General features: G+C 36.4%; 1 protein-coding gene across 2 annotated transcripts in view; it reads right to left on the bottom strand.

The window, feature by feature from the left end:
• The window catches only part of RB1 (RB transcriptional corepressor 1), a 71,455-nt gene that overhangs the window by 42,364 nt on the left and 9,581 nt on the right, over positions 1-19,510 (bottom strand). For both annotated transcript variants that reach the window (XM_064408780.1, XM_064408779.1), the window contains exons 3-17: positions 18,652-18,764; positions 16,618-16,752; positions 15,691-15,729; positions 14,844-14,911; positions 13,250-13,360; positions 10,882-11,030; positions 10,069-10,146; positions 6,986-7,095; positions 5,985-6,062; positions 3,184-3,271; positions 2,616-2,732; positions 1,865-1,921; positions 1,745-1,776; positions 1,590-1,666; positions 1,172-1,374 (exon numbers count right to left, since the gene is read on the bottom strand). In XM_064408780.1, coding sequence (XP_064264850.1) covers positions 1,172-1,374; positions 1,590-1,666; positions 1,745-1,776; positions 1,865-1,921; positions 2,616-2,732; positions 3,184-3,271; positions 5,985-6,062; positions 6,986-7,095; positions 10,069-10,146; positions 10,882-11,030; positions 13,250-13,360; positions 14,844-14,911; positions 15,691-15,729; positions 16,618-16,752; positions 18,652-18,764 — 1,455 coding nt within the window. The remainder of the gene's footprint in view (positions 1-1,171; positions 1,375-1,589; positions 1,667-1,744; positions 1,777-1,864; positions 1,922-2,615; positions 2,733-3,183; positions 3,272-5,984; positions 6,063-6,985; positions 7,096-10,068; positions 10,147-10,881; positions 11,031-13,249; positions 13,361-14,843; positions 14,912-15,690; positions 15,730-16,617; positions 16,753-18,651; positions 18,765-19,510) is intronic.

The raw sequence follows: 19,510 nt of genomic DNA, 5'->3' as shown, positions 1-19,510 counted from the left end.
TCTGCCACTAGATGGTCTTTGTAGGCCCCTTCCAGCTGAAATATTCCATGCTATTCACACTCAAATCAGCCACCCCAAACTAGTACCAAACAAAAAAAGCCCCTCTAGAAACTCAAGATATTAAAATACATTCAAGCAGAGCACTCAAAAAACCTGGAATAATCCTGTGCTTGTTGATGGCATTATCATTTGTTTCACAAAAGCCTGCAACGCCCATCATTTTTGAAAACACAACTCTCTGGATTTTCCAGCCTGAAAGTCCAGGTCTAAATTAAATTATCCTGCATTCCTTATTTGACTTATTGGGTAAAAGCTGGTGGATTTGGTATACTGCTGATCAGCAAGCTGGCTTCAAGCTGGTTTGTAGAAGGTAGCAGGAGCCACTTCTTGCTTGCAGAGAGTCAAACCCAGGTATCTTTTGTCCTCTTAAAGTTACAATTCCCAAACACCTTTTGCATGCTTGCAAGTTTCCTAAAATAGCATCTGCCTCTTAAAATACCCCTTCCTCTCCGGAACTAAAAGATATGGGATTGGTTCTAAAATGGTTCTTTTATGTCTGGTCAAAATTACCAGCCTCTATAGTCTCCTGCTTTGTGGCACAAATAGCCTATTTCTGGTTTATAGTAACGAACAATGAAAAGAAACAAATGTTTGATTTACTGAAATACAGCCTAAAAAAACAATCCAACCTTCCAGCATTTTATTTTAATGGCATCCAAAAATACCAAAGTGACTGAAATGCAAAGGACAATGCAGACCAATATTTTAAGTACTATTAGCAAACATAACAGACACCCAGAAGTGAGAAGAAATAGCAACTGGAAAAAAAATTAACTTTCAAATAAAAACATTGAACTCATTGCTGACTTTGGTACCAAAACACAGTTAAGGGTATTACCCTTATGATTTGTGCCAGACTAGTAAAATGATGCTGGTTTACAATCACATACATCAGCAGACCTATGTTGACTTCTTCCTCTGATATGCTCCCTTTTTCTAAAACCAGAAGACATGCCAAAACTAATCCAAAGGAATTGATTTGCTCTTTTAATTTATTTTTCTAGAACCAAATCTCAGCAAGACCATTTATTCTATAGTGCTGGGTGTGACTTCTCTTTTCCTAGGTAAGCACGTTTCACAAGGGCAAATTCTAGTTTAAAGTGTTACTTACAGATTGCCAAGCGAGAGACTCCATAATTCGATGCTCACAGTGCTCCAGATGCTTTATCATTTCCCGTGTTAGGCTGGGTTCTGCTCTAATAAAGCTTTCAATCACCTTGTAGAAATCAAAAGCTTTTAAATCAAACACATTCAGAATCCATGGGAAAGACAAGTCTGTTTCAGCACTGGTACTGTCACTTTGTGAAGCATTTCCTGAAGGGAAAACAGACCAAAATTATAACATATTCTACATTCTTCCACTTTTGCTGTTTTTCCCTTTTTGTATTTACTGAATCATTGCTAGCTCAGACATTTCAGTGAGTTGTTTTTTGTGTTATGGGCAGGTTTTTTTTACTATTTATATTAGAATAGATAGTAATAACTACCAATAAGTAACAATGTAATTAAGGACTTGAGATTTAACTTACTGCCATATGTAGCCATGACAACCTCAACAGCACATGCCAGAAGAGATGTGTGGAAGATGTTATCATTCAGAAGTTTGCTGAAGAGAAAGGAAGTTATTAGTACTTGACCCAAGACTTCAAATAGCAGACTTCAATAACAAGTTAGGGGCAAGTACCTGAAATTTTGCACTGAGAGACGCTCTTCCTCCTGAAATAAATAAATCAGACCAAATTTGTGAATATTCTTAGTAATTCCAGAGGTACTGCCAGTACTGAGATAGCAGCACTACACTCACCGACTTCAGCATGGACTCCATTACTCTGTAATAGAGACGCACTCCAAGCTTGTACCTCTGTTACAATGAGAAATTCAGGAATATCAGAAGAAGTTTTGACAGAATACAACAAGCAGACTCTTGTGTTTTAACAGTCCAGAACATTCCAGTTTTTGAAAGAGCCACTATAAACAAGTTACAGTCCCCAGTTCCACTGGTCAATAACACTGGACAGGCCTCAAGGATTACTAAGGTGTGTGACTACCCCAACCACGTGCAGATTTAACCAAGTGTAACAACATGAATTGTGTTCACACCGATTCACAGCTAACAGGATAAAAAAGCAGGGCTGACAGACAGGAAGGAGACTGTCGAGTACAAACTTGGTTGGGTTTATTTTCCAAAATCCTTGTTGAAAGCACAGCTGCTCTCCTGACTTTATAAGGAAGTGAGTCACCTTTGGCAGTTTAAGGCCAAGTTAGCCTAATGAATGCAAATATATGTTTCACTTAATGCATATTGCCCAAAACATTTTTCCATTCTTCAGTAAAGTACTTCCAACATATTTCCACCCAATTCCTATTGCTCCTTACATATTAAGAGGAATTTCTTACATGCTATCTTTACAGTGCTTCTTCAGTTTGAAAAGCATACTGTTACTTTTTACCTTTACTGATCTACACTGAATGAGGACAGTCAGTGAGTCAGGTCTCACACCAGCTAGTGCTAACTAACAGAGCTCAAGTGAGTGATATTCAACCCAAATACTTACCTGTGAGCCAATTTCAGCCCATCCCTGTCCAACTGCTTCAGCAAATTTCTTTCTGAAGATGTGGTCAAAACTTTCCACTCTTTTCAGGATGCTATCCTTAGGGTTCACTGTGCAATTCTAAAAAAGTACAGGAAACAAATTAGGGGAACGAAAGACAAAGAGAAGGCATTTTACTTCAAAAACATTTCAATAATTTCAATGATTAGAAGTCCAGCTTCCCTTTGTAACATCTTTCAATAAGGTCATCAGCATAAATAAAAATGGAGTATTTAAAAGAGTGCTGTACATCTTTCTCTCTTTTGTTTCACTTCTATACCCCCTTGCTTTTCCAGTCAATACACACATAAAAGAATTTTAATATGTTGCTCAGTAACTGAAGTATTTAAGCACTTAAAAGGTTCCACTACACAACAGTTAGAGAGAAATGCTTTCTAAAATGACTGATTACATTTAAAGCAACCCAAATAAAATGTACTTTTTCAAAAACATGCATCAGATCTACAAGTGTATATTTTGCTTGAGTGGTAATTCCAAGAATCTTACACAAATCTTCTTTGTACTCACTTACATTGAAGTACTTGATGAGAGTATCTGATGGTTTATCAGCTGCTGAGTTTAAAATCATAATCAATTGCTGAATGTTATTCATTGCCGCTCTGGAAAAACACAATAAAATGCATAATAAGCATTAAGGTTGGCTTGACAGTTTCTAGAAAATGAACAGCAAATCCACACACCAAAAAATTATGATTGCAGTTCTCACTCCAGTTATCAAACAAACTGTTTGGGAAAATCTACTGCACTGTAGTAATGACTATGAATTCTAACAATGCAATTTATCTACTTATTTACACATGGATTGTGATAATTTTAATAACCAAAAGAATGGCTTAACACCTAAGAAATAGCTTGATTCTTCTATGGTATTTTTACTTCCTGAATTTTTCATTGCTGTTTCTGGTTTTAAGTAGAATTTTGTGTGTTTGTGTCACGGTTTAACATAGTTTAGTTTTTAGTTAAGGAAAAAATCCAGGAGTTACGGAAGTGATTCCCTGTAAGGACCTTGGCAGCTTCCTTTGGACCTGACAGAACCAGTCAGCTGGCTAGTTTTGAATACTGACACTCTGTTAAACCACCTAAGAGATCTGCATATGCCCCGTGAAATCACATTAAGAGACAAACAAGCCCCGGGAAAAGCTCTCTTGCTTCCAGCCTTTGCACAGGTGACCGGACCTTGGCTGGGCCGCTCTGCCGTGCGGCCGGGCCCTGCTCTGCTGCTGCCGAGCTCCAGCCACGGCTGGAGGGCCAGCCTGGCTCCTCTCGGCTTCAGGTGGAGCTGAGCTGGGTCCTGCTCTGGCCATGAGCTGCCCAGCCATCCTGCTGGCACCATGGAAAAGAGAGCAGAGGCAGCCCTGCAGCCGGAATTGGTGTGGCAGGGCTGGAAAACAGCCATGCAGCCAGAGCGGCCACTGCCCGGCAGAGAGCACATCACCATCCACCGGCCTGGGTGAGATACTAACTCTCTCAGTGCACAGGTGAAACCTGCAGGCATCAATCCTCTCTCAAGCGACAGAAAAAGGAAAGGGTGAAGACACGTAGAGAAAACAACATAGAGACACCAAGGTCAGTGAAGGAGTCAAATCCCAGATGGGAAGACAATGAGAAGATGCCTACATCTTGGACTGAAATTGTCTTGTACGGCTATGGTGAAAAAGTCTGATGTATCAATTATATTTTTTCCCTATAACTCACAGAATGCATTAGGGGGATGTTCTAACCACAGCCATGAGCACCCAAGGAAGTAACTGTGCTCCAATTAGAAGCTTGAACCAAGAGAGATGAAAAAGATGAGAAACCTTGCCCCAGGACAGAGGAAAACCTCTGTTCCCGGAGATAAAAGTAGAGAACTTTTCGTTTCTATACTAGAACAGCTCAACCTTAAAATTGTTCCCTAACAAGCTGAAATGCCCCATGATGGTGGGGAGACTACCAAACTGTGGGAAGGACTTCACAATTGCAGACTTTCCAGGTGGCCACTATTTGGCAAGAGAATTGTTTCTTGTGGAAAAATCTCCATGGCATGGCAACAGAGACTCCTCCCCTCAAGAGAAATGAAAAAAATAAGACTATTTTAGAGGTGGTAAATTGGCTGAAAGTTCTAGGTTTTGTCTCTTTACATTGTTAGTGGGAAAGGAAGGAAGAGTTGGGGAAAGGAGAAGTGTTCTGAAGGTTTATTCTGATTTCTTTTTTTTTTTCCATTCTGTTAATAAAGTTTTCTGTATACCCTTTAGAGTTTTAAGACTGCTTTGCTCTCTTCCTAATCCTTATCTCACAGCACAAAATGAATAAATAATTCTAATGGATGCACTGGCGTTTGGCTGGCCCACTAGAGTCTGTCGGTTTCAAATTTCTGTATCATTTAACCTCAATTTGGCTCATATAACCAGTCAAGTAAGTGGAAACCCAACAAAAATGCATTCCATCATTGCAACATAATGCATTTTTATTTAATCTACTTTTTTACAAGGTATCGGCAAAAATCACTTCTGCCACAACTCTCCTAATGATAAGGAAAAGCATAAGAACACTGGAAAAACATAAAATGAAAACATACAACCCATTCTCTTTATGTTAATAACTAATACTTACACCCTTTTTATATACTAATTTTCACATAAATGACCAGATGCAAATCCACTGATAAAAATTACTACATTTTCTCCAGTTTCAGGGGGCTTTAAAGCAGATTCTATCAATCTAGGTTCAGAAATATGACACTGTAAGGTAGCTCAAAGGAATAAGCATGGTGCTTTCAGCTTATACTAAACAGGGTACTTGATACAATATTTAATCAGGGAGAGATAAGGATACACTTTCCACTCTGAGCTGGTGATCAAACCTTTGCTGCCATCTACTGACACTTCTTTAGCTCAATGAAAAACAGTTTACAGCCCAAAACCATTACTGGTGAACAGGCCTACACATGAATTGCCTTAAACAGCAACAATTTTGGAAAAAACAGAGCAAAGCCCAAGTGAGAATGGAAAGAATCTAAACATCACTAGAAGATGTTTAGAAGAGCTAGAAGAACAAAGTTGATTTAGCACATTTCAAATTTTTAGCAATGCAGAAACTTCATACTCCTGGACTCTCCTAATGTCAAGAACTTTAATGAAGCATCTTTGCCATCTTTGTATCTACCATAAATAAAAAGTATCACTGATCAGACCTACAGTATAGTTTATGAGGAAAAAAACCAACAAAACCAAGGCCACAGTTCCTTAAAAATTAAAAAAAGACTACTCTAAAGATGAATATTTGTAGCTATGATATTAAACAAAAGAAGACATTCAAGAAAAAAACCCATACCGAACAGGAGTCTGTGGAAGTATAACACTGATTTCCTCATCTGGATTGTTTTTTAGTGGTGTCCTCTCCAATTGTGAGCTACAGAAATGGAAAACAAACTTATCAAAGACTAACAGAATTCAAAAGACATTGTTTTCTATAAAGACTTATTAACCTGAAGAGAAAAACTTGTAACAGATTTTTAGACGATCTAGATGTCCAATTACTCCAGTTGTTTAAATTCCCAAGTAGATCTGCTTTGAGCAGGATGTTGGACCAGACAACCTCCAAAGTTTCCTTCCAAGCTTTTTTTCTGTTCTAGAATTCTATTTACAAACAGCTTAATTTATAAGCAGAGATGGTATTAGTTGCATTTTAATCCCATTTTAAATTAGTGTATTTTCATGGCATAGATAAATTCAGATTCACATGGTGAGCTCACATTAAATTATAGAGATGTTGAATTGTCAGCAACCACTAGCATATAAGCGTAGAACTGAAAAAAAAAGAATTAAATCCAACAATCATAGAATGGTTTGGGTTGGAAGGGACCTTAGAGGGCCATCTAGTTCCATCCACCTTCAATGATCAAGGACATCTTCAACTAAATGGGGGTCCTCAGAGCCCTGTCCAGCCTAACCTTGAATGTTCCCAGGAGGGGCATCCACCACCCAAACCATTCAGTGCCAGCTGGCTCAGAGCCATAACACTACCTCTGGCAAGCTAGCATGACAGGCCTCCTCCTCATAATTCCTCATCTTTCCCTGGAGGAAAAGGGCCTTGCACAGAGGAAGAGTCAGAGCAGAGCTTCCAAATCATTCCAGGTAGTCACAGTCATATGTTCCCTATTATTTAAGTGATGATGTAAAGCAAGGCTGGTGATGCCAGAAATACCTTAGCTGAACTACAAAGCTAACAGGTCAACAGGACAGGGAGATCTCCATTTATCACACAAGGGGGCAGAGAGCAACACAAGTTTGCACTGTCTGTTATGAAATGAAAGCAGTAAATGGAAATATTACCATGCAATGACGTCAGGCTGCAGAGTCTCGTCGTGATTCAGAAATAGTCTTGCGTCTATATCTTTGTTCTTGAGATAGAGCTCGTCATACTGTTTCAAGATAACTTCAACCTCAAAAAGACAATGAAAAAACCCTGAATTTATTTTACAGGAACAAGTTTGACAATCTACTGAATAACATCAGTTATTCCTACCTCATGACTGCAATGGTGACATGCTAAAAGAATGACTGAAACATACCCAGAGGAAAATTATTGTTTATTAGAGAAAACAATCCAAGATCATGCAATTTTTTTTTTGACAAAATGTAGGTCTTGACACTGTAAAAACAGCTAGATTAGAAAACAGGCCTGCAAACCAAAGTAACATTTCCACATTTTTAAAACTTTTCTTCTAGAAAGAGGGGTGTCTCCAAGGGCAGGAAATGTAAAATGCTTGCTCTTAGAACAGCTGTTGGGCAATTGGCTCAGTCCCTGTCTTTGCTGGTTTGGACAACAAGGTCTAAACTCAAACCATTTGTTTCTCCTTGGTAGAAGATTCCTCATTTTATATTAATATATTTGCGCTGGAGTAGACATGCCTATTGCTACAAAAATATACTTATTCTATAGCCACACTGTATTATTTTTACTAACTGTTAAAAGTTTCTTAATTCACTAAATCCCAGATTGATGACTTCCATTTGCATGGAGAAGTTTATTGGATTTTTCTGAATTTTTTTTTATTACTTATTTTTATTTTTACTTTGAATGACTAACATTAACTGGAAGTCTGCAATTTTTTTTTTATCTGGCCCTCCAAATCTGCTGCTGTGCTCATGCAGAAGTATGCATCCACCTCAATTATCTGCTCCCCGAGTCCTTGAATTTAATAAATGATGCTGTGCTCTGGCAAACTCCTGCTACAAAAACAGGCAACAATGCATATGAACCCAAATTAGTCCCCTCTCAGTCTCAAGAGAGAGAAAGCTGCAAATACCTCCTACACAGCTTTGCTCCTTATCCTCTTCTTTACCCTTGTCAAATGGATTTGCTCAAAACTGATCTCACAATTAAAACTCTGAGATTAGGCCTATTAAACCAAAGACTATATTTCAATTCTCATTGTCATTATTATTTTTTAACTTAATTATATATTCATTTTTTGTTATCTTCTTAATGGCTTATGCATTCTTTTCATCTAAAATATTTCAGTATTTCATAAATTTCTAAATAAACCAGTAGCTCTTAGACAAGATGGGTGTACTAAGCTAACTTGGAAGAAACCTCCAGTCAAAAATAAGAGTTCTCTATCAATCTATTCATTAATGCATAATGCCTGACCAGTAAACATGTGGGAAAGACAAACAAAACACCAACATTAAGCCTCAAAAGCTTTTCTTGCTCTGGAAGGAACATCAAAATTTTTCAAAAGCTCGGTATTTTCTTATAAAAGTCAATTTAAATGCACCATTTAAATTGACTTTTATAAAAGTCAATTACTAGCTATTGTACTGATGATCTCATCCATGATTTTTGGTTAGCTGATTACATGTATGAACCAATTACCTCTGAAATACAGCTCTAACTTTCTGCTCCGGCACTCAAGGGTAAGGAACAAAGATCATGTGACTCTTTTTTCTTCAAATGCATCCTTTTGTAAAAGTTTCACCAGCAAGTCGTATGCGAATAGTTTTGATACTGTGCTTAAATTGAGCAGCCTTGGATGAAAACCCTCTGATTTGAGAATAAACTGTATAATGACCTTTGTCTGGAAGTTCATATAGGGTTTCCCAACTATACATACACAAATAAATTAAAAAGTCTAAACAGGCTACTGATATCCTGGAATTAATTTAGGAAGAGATTAAGATCTTCAGTGAGTCCTGTACTTTGTTCCCCACCCAGCACACTATGACACTGAACACAAGATACATTTGATTGAACCCTGCAGACTCATTGCTCTGATCAGCTTCAGAGCTGCTTATTTTCAGGTTACCACATCTATTGGTGACACACAGCTGAACTTATACTTTTAATAATGATGAAGTTACCTATTAAAATGCACTCTGGATGCAATTGCATAGTGGTAGAATCTGCTGCATCCAGGCAACAGCTGAGCAAGATGAAAGTAATTTTGCACAGACTCAACAGTCCAAACTCTGCCAAATTGTGAAACTGAGACTAATCTGGATATCTTTCCAACAACACTACAATAACATGTCTCATTTATATTTAAACAAAGGTGTGTAATTTAAGACTTTAAGCATTTACAGAGTGACTTCAGAGACCTAGTATTGTAATAGTTGTATTTTAGATGAATGGCCTTACCAAGGTCATGGATATGCAACTCTTACATTTTGCTTGGAGCAAAAGCTGTTTGCTTTGAGCATAGCCTCAGAAGATTAATTTATTAAATTCAAAAGTATAAGCTAAATATACTTTATGAATACTGGAACCCCTGCTAGCCCACATTCCTAAAAAACAGTTTATTTTGCTACATGATTTTAGAAGAACCTATTTGAACTCCACCAATAGGTAAAGGGTATCTTAAGCAATTTGGCATGAAGTAAAACACAGCTGAACTGCCTGTACTGGTTTGCATGGGAAGGTTTTGGTAACCAGGGGGGGCACAAGGGCAGCTTCTGCGAGAAGCTGCTGGAAGCTTTGCCCATGTCCACCAGAGCCAATCCTGAAAGCTCCAGGACTGACCCTTTCTCTTGGTCAAGGCTGGGCCAATCAAGAATTACAGTAGTGCCTCTATGATAACACATTTATGAAGGGAAAAAAGTTATTACACAGAAACAACTGCTGTCTGAGAAAAGAGGTGTGAAAGTACGTGAAAGGAGAAGTTCTGCAGACACCGCATTTATTTTTCTTATTATTATCCTGCTCTGATTTTGCTGGCAATAAATTCAACTAACATCCCTAAGCTGAATCTGTTTTGCCAGTGATGGTATTAGGTGAGCAACCTAAAGTCATGAACCTTTTGCTATATTTTCTTTCCCCATTCTGCTACAAAGAGGAGTAAAAAGATTGGCTTTGGTGAGTTCCTGGCACCCAGCCAGGGTCTGCCCACCACAATGTCTTAAATTCCTCCACTTACCTCTGGTAGTCCATTTGAAGCTACAATACCAGCAGAATTCAAGAAAGGAACGAAGCTTGTGAAATACACATTTTTGACCTTAAAAAAAAAAAGGAAAAAAATGTAACATTAGCAAGGTAGATAGTCAGCCATGCATACACTGCTTTTGCACCTTTAAATCAAGAAACAGAGTTCTGTACTGCACTGTATTTTGTTTTCAATTAAGCAAAACTAAAATTTGCTATACATCCAAAACACAGTGCTATGTAAGCATGCAAATACAATCCTTTGCTGGAATACTAAGTGATTAAACTGGAAAAGAACTGCACTCTTCCCTGCCCTCTCACATTTCTGCTTCCATCATCCATTTGGATATTCAAAAATCAGTCCTTTTTACTCAGAAATAGATTTAACAGCAGAGGGAAAGGTGAATGGGGTCTTTTAAGATTTTCCACTGAAGCAATGTGCTTTTTGCATACCTTTTCTCATCATGGGATGCAGCTGTGAAACTCCATCAGAGCAGCCCTGCATCCATATGCTACATGCTGTGATCAGCCTGTAACTTCATATTGTATTCTTCACAAATCAGTTACCCTGGCAAAATTATCACCCATACCAAATGGCTTATTTTGGCTGGTTTTTGTTTGTTTTTTTTACACAACTGACTAGAGAAACTATAAAATGGTAAAATACCTTCATTACTGAAGGTAACTACTTGACAGAATAGTTAAGCTGGCACAAATAATGACACTAAAAAAAGACAATTTAAATAAATACATATTCCATATAGAGTCTAGCAGCAAGTTCTATCAGACTTTGAAGTGCAGGCATTACCTCATCTAAATTACAATCATGCTCTTTACAAAGGATTTCAATAATTTTTGTGTCAGTATCAAGCTGCTTTGCAGTTCGTGAACTCCTGTTCTGACCTCTCCTTGGAGTGCGAGCGGAGCCATTTACAGTCACTGCAGACACAGAAGACTCTGGAAAGATATTCAGAACCATCACAAAGTTAGAGCCATCTTTAGAAAGAAGAAATTCAAGTTATTAAACCTAGAAGATTCTACTTCTTATATACTTTTTTCAGGTCTTCCCCTTAAATACATTTTCTTTCTCATCCATTCAGCTAGGAAAGAAACCTTCCTTACAGAAAACCTATACAAAAAGAAAGTTAATTTTAAAATTTCTGTATCAGTATTTGGACATTTTGTTTTTAAAAAGCTACTCTACACAGAATGCAACAGCACTTTCTGCAAGTAGCTTTAACTGAGAATCTGTTTTGCAAAGCTAGGAAAGCCTTATCTTTTCACAGATGAGTATCTATTTTTTCTATTTTAAAGTATAAAACAAGAAGCTGAAGGGCAATAAATCAATGCAGGACTTAAGTGATGGTGGGAACCCAGAATATGGGCCTGGAGGGAATTCCTCCTTTCCCCAAATACCCCCAGATACACAAGCAAAAACAAAAAAGTCCACCTAGAAGAAAGTATCAAAAAACCTTAATACTGTGAGGTCAAAATATTTCATTTTGTTAAACTCAAAATAGATGGTTTAAATATGTGAATTATATTAATAACATACATTAATATGATTAAATATTGTTGGTTTAAACCTGACACTGTAATCAGCATGCTGTTTTCACCTGTAACTTCATGTGCATTTGACAACTATTCTGAGAAACTCTGACAAACTACACTGCAGAGGTGGCTGCATTGTGATCCCCTCAGTGTTAGTCAGACCATAAAGCTTGGCATCATTGCTCACAACACGAAGCCTCTTGGTCACGAGGGTTTGAACAATACATTGTGTTATTTTCTCAAAGAATGCAGAGCTGTTTGACAGTTCATACACAGCTTCACATTAGAAACCCAGTGCTTTGCACTTAGGACAGTGACACCCATATCTGTAAATTAATCTCAAGTGGCAGAATTCTTTTTTCAAGATCTCATGCACAGAACCAAACTGTTTCTAAAAATGAAGTCCTATTCTGCATGGTTTCACTACGAAAAAATAAATCAGTGTGAACACAGAATTCAAAACCAAGTAGTTTCAGTTCAGTGGTTTTTGAAAAGGATCTGCTTTATAACACCTGAAATAAGCAGCAGCATATATGTCTGTCCTACCAGGAATGACAAATTTAAATTTAAAATACTACTGGAGGAAAGCAGGGATCTGCTTGTCCTATGTCCATCCTTTATTCACATTAGAATAAGACCAAGGTTATTTTTTCTTACCTGCAACAAATAATCAATCACTAGGTCAGATGAATGTCTCCAAAATACAGAATTTAAAGAATATAGTAGTGAATAACTTATTGTTGTATGACATTACAACCTAGGTAGATGTTTAGTTGCCAAGAAAGAAATAAAGCAAATATATTTAGGCTAAATATACTAGGGTTGCATCTTAACCCACCAGAGGTTAAACTAATTACTAAAAAACTGAGTCACATCCTGTGGCTTCAAATATTTCAGTATATTAATTCCATAGCTTGCTGAAGAAAATAGTTAACTCAAATAGTAAATATTTATAAAAACTTTCAAAGATAGAATTCTTTCTCTAACCTTGTAGTGAGGTTTTCCATGTTTTAGATTTAAAAACTTAATGGGTAAAAGCTTACTGCTGAATAGAAGTTGTTATAGTGAAGACCCATTATATTTTTACTTAAAATAGTGACACTTGCAATAGTAAACAGGATGTCATAAAAGCAAAGCTGTCTACATTTTGCCTCTACTCTTTTATTTTGAGCTGCTATCCAGCGTATATTTGTTTTAAATATCTATATAGTCCAGTATCTTGTACATTTCTGCTGTTGTCATACTGTTAAACATCAATAAAGAGTCCAACACATCAATAAAGTAAGATACCATCACATTTTCCTTTTGTAACACAAGACAAACCTAAATAATAGTTCTCAGTTATAATCCACCCAGAACCTGAATTCTTTTACCAAATTAGACTTGCTGTTTTAACAAGTCCCTAAACAACTAGTATGGGGAAAGGACATAGCAAAAATTATATTAAATATACTGCCACATTCAGGTAATTGAATTCAAGTTCACTATCATGTAAATTTAACTAAAACAAAAAAAATGCCTTTCAATAAGCTTAAGAAGTTTAATTATGTTAATTATGAATATTAGCATGGCTTATAGAAATATAATAAATTTATTTTCTACTTCAATTAAAAAAAAATTCTTACTGTATGGTTCCTTGAGCATAGCAGGAGGTGACAGTTTGATAAAATAATCTAAGACACAGAGCAACAACTGGAAAGAAATCACCAGGTCATCTTCCACTTGCAACACTTTACCTGCAAATATTTAAAAGGGTAAAGAAAACCTTTTTGAGAATGGCTGATGTGATTCTAGAAGTAATTTTGCAAAACAAATATTTGGAAGTTCATGTAGTAAAACACTACCACAAGAATTCAGGAAGCATCAAACAGGATGCCAGTTCTCTTTAAAGTCTATTGATTTTATAACTCATGGCGCTTCAGTTCATGGCTTTAGAGATAGCACACACACAAACAAAATTACTGTGTACAAAATCCTGCCCTTAGTGCTCAGCCTGGATTTTTCTTTTTACTGTAAAAGAATAATCTCTTACTTCCATGTAATTCCTCCCTGCTTTCTTTTTCTGTGGTTTCATGCAAGCTTTTTGAAAGCTGTTAAATATTCAGAAAGCAGGAGCTGCTAGTATACAGTGAAGAGAAATTCAAAACATGCTATCACACTGTAGGCTCAGCCTGTCAAATTTTTATGAAATTACTTAAAAGTCACACAAGTAATGGCATGATGAGCACTTTCAGAGCTGTATTACCCCAGTTTTTCCCAAATTATGACTCATATTCCAGAGAAGATCTAGAGGGCCATCCCAAGATAGCCTGCATTGCCAAGCAAAATTCAGGAAGTCGACAGTGGTTTTGAACAGGTACAGATCTACCTGTGCTCTACTTACACGTGCAATTTTTCTATTTATTTTCCATCAGAAGTAGCAGGCTCTTCTAAAGCTCCAACTATTTTCTAGTAAATTTCAGCTTTCCTTGCTCTCAAGAAAAGGCAGGCTAAAAAACCTTTTGTGGGTTTTGCTTTATGCTTACACTTGGAGAATTCTAGTGACAAAGCTCCAAAAAAAACTCAGCTAATCCAAGTCTGATTTTGATATCAGAGATGCATAAACTTCACTGATAACACACACCTGCAGCAAGCAGCACTTGAGAGACATGATTCACTCCTCTTGGTAGGAGTACAATGAGACAGGAACTCCATGGACTACTATAAACACTTCATCACTCAACATTAACTCTAACTTACAACTTTTCAAAAAAGATTTGTAGCATTCAAAGGACATGCTTTCAGAAACTTACTATAATACCTTATAATTAAATTTGTTTTATTAAATATAATTTATAATATATATAAGCTTATTTTAGAGAATATGCCCATTTTTTAAGGTAATTATCCATTATTAAAATGCTGGCAGAATACAAAGCACCTCAGAATAGACTTAAATCCAGAACAGTAAGCTTTAAAGTAAAAGAAAAAAAAAATCACAGAAATTTTAGAAAGCTTAAGTATATGTTTATATACAGAAAGCGTATCAGTGAGAAGAACAGCCAAACTGTATATAAAGAAATATTATTGAGCAGTTACAAAAGCCAGGCCATCAAAATGTTCTGGGTCTGTACAATACTTATCTGTAATAAGGATACTAGTCTCATCCTGGACATGTAAAACAAACAAACTCACTTCAAAAATATTCATCAAAATTACTGTGTTTAAACCAAAACTCACCTTTTGCCAGCAAAAAAGTAATCCAGTAATTTTTTAGGACTAATACAGAACTGAGTTCAGCAGAAATCCTGCAAGGAAATAAAAATACTTTGCAGTGATAGCTCTGCAATAATTTAAACTACAATGCTTGAAAACATGCTTCTGTCCATGGAACTATTTAACAACATGCAACATTTCCCATGGAGTTAAGTTTACTAAAAACCTCATCCCATTCCCTCTGCAGTTATGACTACACATTTGAAAAACTGAAGTCCCTGTAAAGCCATTCAAGAATCAGGAAATAGCTGTACCATCCTCAGAAAAGAAACTGAATGTAGACAATTCAGCTGCTCTGAGCTGTCTTCTCTTGTGTCTTTGACTAATGCCCTACTCCCCAGCCACAGCATGAACTCAAGCTCAGTGGAGAGCTCTTAAGGCATCTTTTGGTACACTCATTTGTTGCTGTGATTAGGAAGATCACTCTCCATCCCAATGTTTAGTTCCACCATGCTAAGACATACACCATTGGGTGGCAATACTTCATGGATGAGGGATAGATATATAAAAATAGATATAAATACAATATGATACATATCTAATTATATATACATACACACTATGTATTTTTATAAGAATATACTTATATAATATACATAACGTGTATAGATCACATACATAGAGATGTATATACAATATATATATGATTTCTGCATCTCCCATCATCTCATGGAAGTTCAAAGTCCACACTAAATCTGAAGTAAACACAGAGCACACTACAACTCAGGCCAGTCCTGAAGGGTTAAAAGATAACACGTCATCATGTTTTACATCTTACTTGACAAACACAATTTAGGAAAATCAAACTTACTCACTACTAGGTTGTTCCAGATAAATAAGGCCACAAGTCCTAGAAAACAAAAATAAATTCTTATTTTTGAATATGCTTCTGCAAGCAAACTATGCAATATCTTTGATTTGACTGCAGTTAAAAAAGAGACCAGGTCACAAAACATTTTTCTAACTTAAAAAAAAAGCTGACTCAACAGTTAACAACACATCAACTATAGCCCTACCAAGCCTGAAATAATGTTGTTTGCAAATTTATGTCTAAGCTTAGCAAAACAATTTTAACTTGGTATAATAAAATTGCTTTCTTCCAGAAAGACAAGATTTGTACATACATTGTTACTCAGTCTCTTGCACAATACAGCAAAGTGTGCTAGAGCTGCACAAAACATACCATAAAGGGCATTTAAAAATCTTTAGTATTTCTTTAGTGTCACTGCAAACCTTGTGGTATAATGTTCCTTCCCAATTATTCTAGGTACATACCATTTTAAGAAAAAAATTCAGTTTATGCAAAACCAAACTAGGATATATATGCCTTCATTCTATAAGCTAACAAAGGGTAACCTACTACCCCTTTCAAAGATTATTTAAGAGATATTTCAGAGTCTTTTGTGATTCAGAAAGCAAAATGTTAAGTAAAAAAACATATTTAGAGAGTAAATCAATCCTCTTTATGTCTGTAAAAAGTTTAAAGTGAGTAGTAATCACTTGTCATGCTAGTCTGTTTGTACTGCAACAAGGGGGTTGTTTAACAGCATTGTGATAGTTATGGAGTGAAATGTAAGAGGTGTTTATCTAATGCATGTAAATAGCTCAATTTCACTGTTCTGCAAATATTAGCCCATACAGTTTAAATGGGCTCCTATAACCCACAGTTTGAAAAATTCAAATACTTAAATGTTGACAGACAAAGGAATCAATTTCAAAACGAAAAAGCATACACTACCTTTCAAACTTGTGGTATAGTGCAAATAATACATCGTATTTCTTTTTCAGCCTTGATACAGTGCTATCAACTTTAGTGCTTACAGTATCCATGTTAACATCCACCTCTTTCAGAAATTGAAAAAATGTGCATACACTGAAAAAAGGGAAAAAAAAAGACATATTACCATAACTTGTGAAAACAAGTATTCTGAAATAGCTCTTTAAAAAGAGAGAAAATAAAAACACATCTCCATGAAAACCCATTTCTTACTTCACTAGACTCCAGCACGTTCTTACTACTATTACCAGTGACTGAACCCTTGCCTTGGGAGACATTACTTGTTTACCTTGAGCCCCACCTTTACATTTTCCAGACAAAAGGAATACTTTTCAGAGGTATCTCACAATACAGGCTCTACTAGGGAAGGAAAATTTTCTTGCCTAGTACAGATATTATCTCTGGAAGTCAGAATTTGCTAACTAGACACACCTTTGTTCTTCTGCTGCTGGTAATACCACATATATCCAACACACACCTCTCATCTCTCCTGTTCTGCTTTAGAAACACTCCTACTACTCTAAGAACTTGAATTTTGGCTCCATCCATGCTAAAGAAAAATCTAGGTATGAAAACTGAGATGAATGTGTTGAATTACATAGAATTTCAAGTCCATCTTGAAACCTCCACCCTTTGGAAATATTATTATACAAGGGACAAAGTTTTCCCCACTCATCCATGTAATATTATGGCCATCAAGGAAGCATTTTGTTACATTCATTAGTAAAATGAGCAGATTGCTAACAATTAAAGAGGAGGAAGCTATCAAATATTTTCAACTATTTCAACTGTATCAAATATATCTTGACCCTTTATCAGAATATAATATTCTGAGCAATTTTTTGATCATTGCCAGGTTAAAGATACAAGACACAAAACCAGTCAGAAGCTCATTTAAGAATGCTTATGATGGAATAAAAGATCTTTCCAATATATCTGAAGGCTCTAGAGGATGACTAGTAGAAATCTCTGCCAGTTTGACCTTATAGATGAGAATAAGCCCAGGGATAACAAGCAATTGAGTATTGCATCACAATCAGCAGAGTAACAGCTTACTGTCTGAAACCCTAAGGGAAAAATTCTCCCACTTTTCAGCACAAGTTTGTCTGTGGAACTTGGGTGGAACACGCTGGACACTGCTGCACAAATGTTCCAAGGCAGTCAGTACTGAAGAGATTAAGTCAAAACATTGGACCTGACCCTGCTCTGGGAGATGATGCAAGGTAGAAGAGGGCATGGAGAAGTCTAACCATAACAGATGACTTCAAGGACAAGGATATTCTGGCCCAAGCCAGAGGTTATTGCCATGACTGAGCCTCCTGCCCTAGAGCATCTGAAGCTCTGCTCCTGCACATGCTTTCCACACACCGCACAGAATTCTTTCCTTAGATGAATGTAACACAAGGTTGCTGTTCCCACCTAAATTTACCTTAAAAGCAGATACCATAATCTTAATTTCTGTATTATGAACTTAATTAATATACAATATAACAGTAACAAACCCCCAGCAAAAAGAGTATATGGAAGTACAAAGTTTAGCGTGGCATTAAAATGTTTGAAAAAGAGCAGCATGCTGGTAAACTGGAGATTAATGCTTCTTTTCCCCACTTCTTGATTTAGGCTAAGCCTAATGCTGGGGAAAAGGTTTTATGCAAAACCATCATAGAGGGAAAGAAAAAAAGAAATATTTTAAGTGCAATTTTCACCTACCTGAACCAATAAATACTTTACGGAGAGCAAGAACAACAATTAGATGAGTGATACAACCAAAGCCAACCACAGATGAATCAAACAAGTATCACTGCTCCCTCAACTAAAATATGACAGCAAGACTTCTAGTTTACTAATATATTCATAATTTCCATAAGTTATGAATTGTAAAATCAACTAGTCTGATATGCACAAAGATTCTCTATGCCTTAAAAACATTCTCTTTATAAAAATGTTGACAAGTTAATTGTTGAAATCTAAATTCACACACTTAAACTCACTTACCTCATGTTTATACTTTTCAAAAGCTCAGTGAAAGTAAATGTCACTTCATCCAGATCAATTGCTACAATAAAGATACATACACCCCATGTTTCCTTTTTCTTTGTGTTGCAAGCCTTTTTGAAAAAAAGAGAGGAAAGGATTTTTATTAATCAACAGAAATGGGCAATGCATGGAAGGCAATAATTTGTCCAAACATGATTAGAAATGGTTAAACAAAATAGCCTCAAACAAACATTTGACTATGACAGCCAATTGTTTTATAACAGAAAACCATTCCAGGTTTTACGGTACAGGTAAAAGACTGAGCATTTCAACTCTTATTCCTACAGCACAGGATCAATTTTACCCATACAATTCAGTAAAGCTTTGAAATACAAGTTTTGGTTCCATGACACATTTTTGCGGAGCAGAAGTAATGATTTTTTTTTCCTAAATTACCATATTTGATCAGAACAAAAAGTTAAGGAATAAGAAGCCAAGCCATAAAAACACAAATGAAATCTTTACAATGACAGGCAACAAACACTCATAAATGAGTACAGCTGTGTCAACTACTCATCACTGTGGTTTGCTGAACTACAAACCCACCTCTGCTTAGTAAAGTGTGATAGTAACAAGCACTTTCAGCCATTTTCCTACCATATATCTACCTTTAAGGTCTGCCTTCTGCTATTTAGAAGGTGCAAGTTATAACCAATCATCCTTCAAAAGAAGCCAACCCACAATGACAGACATGGCATCCATATGGAACAGAACTCCTGATGATGGTTCACAAGCCACTCACTCAAAAGCAGACAGGCATCACTTAAGACTCCAATATCCTTCCACCAAATCAGCAACTCAGTGGAAAACCCCTGAA

The sequence above is a fragment of the Passer domesticus genome, chromosome 2, assembly GCF_036417665.1.
Source record: "Passer domesticus isolate bPasDom1 chromosome 2, bPasDom1.hap1, whole genome shotgun sequence".
Lineage (NCBI taxonomy): Eukaryota > Metazoa > Chordata > Aves > Passeriformes > Passeridae > Passer > Passer domesticus.
This window is presented reverse-complemented; position numbering and strand designations above follow the sequence as displayed.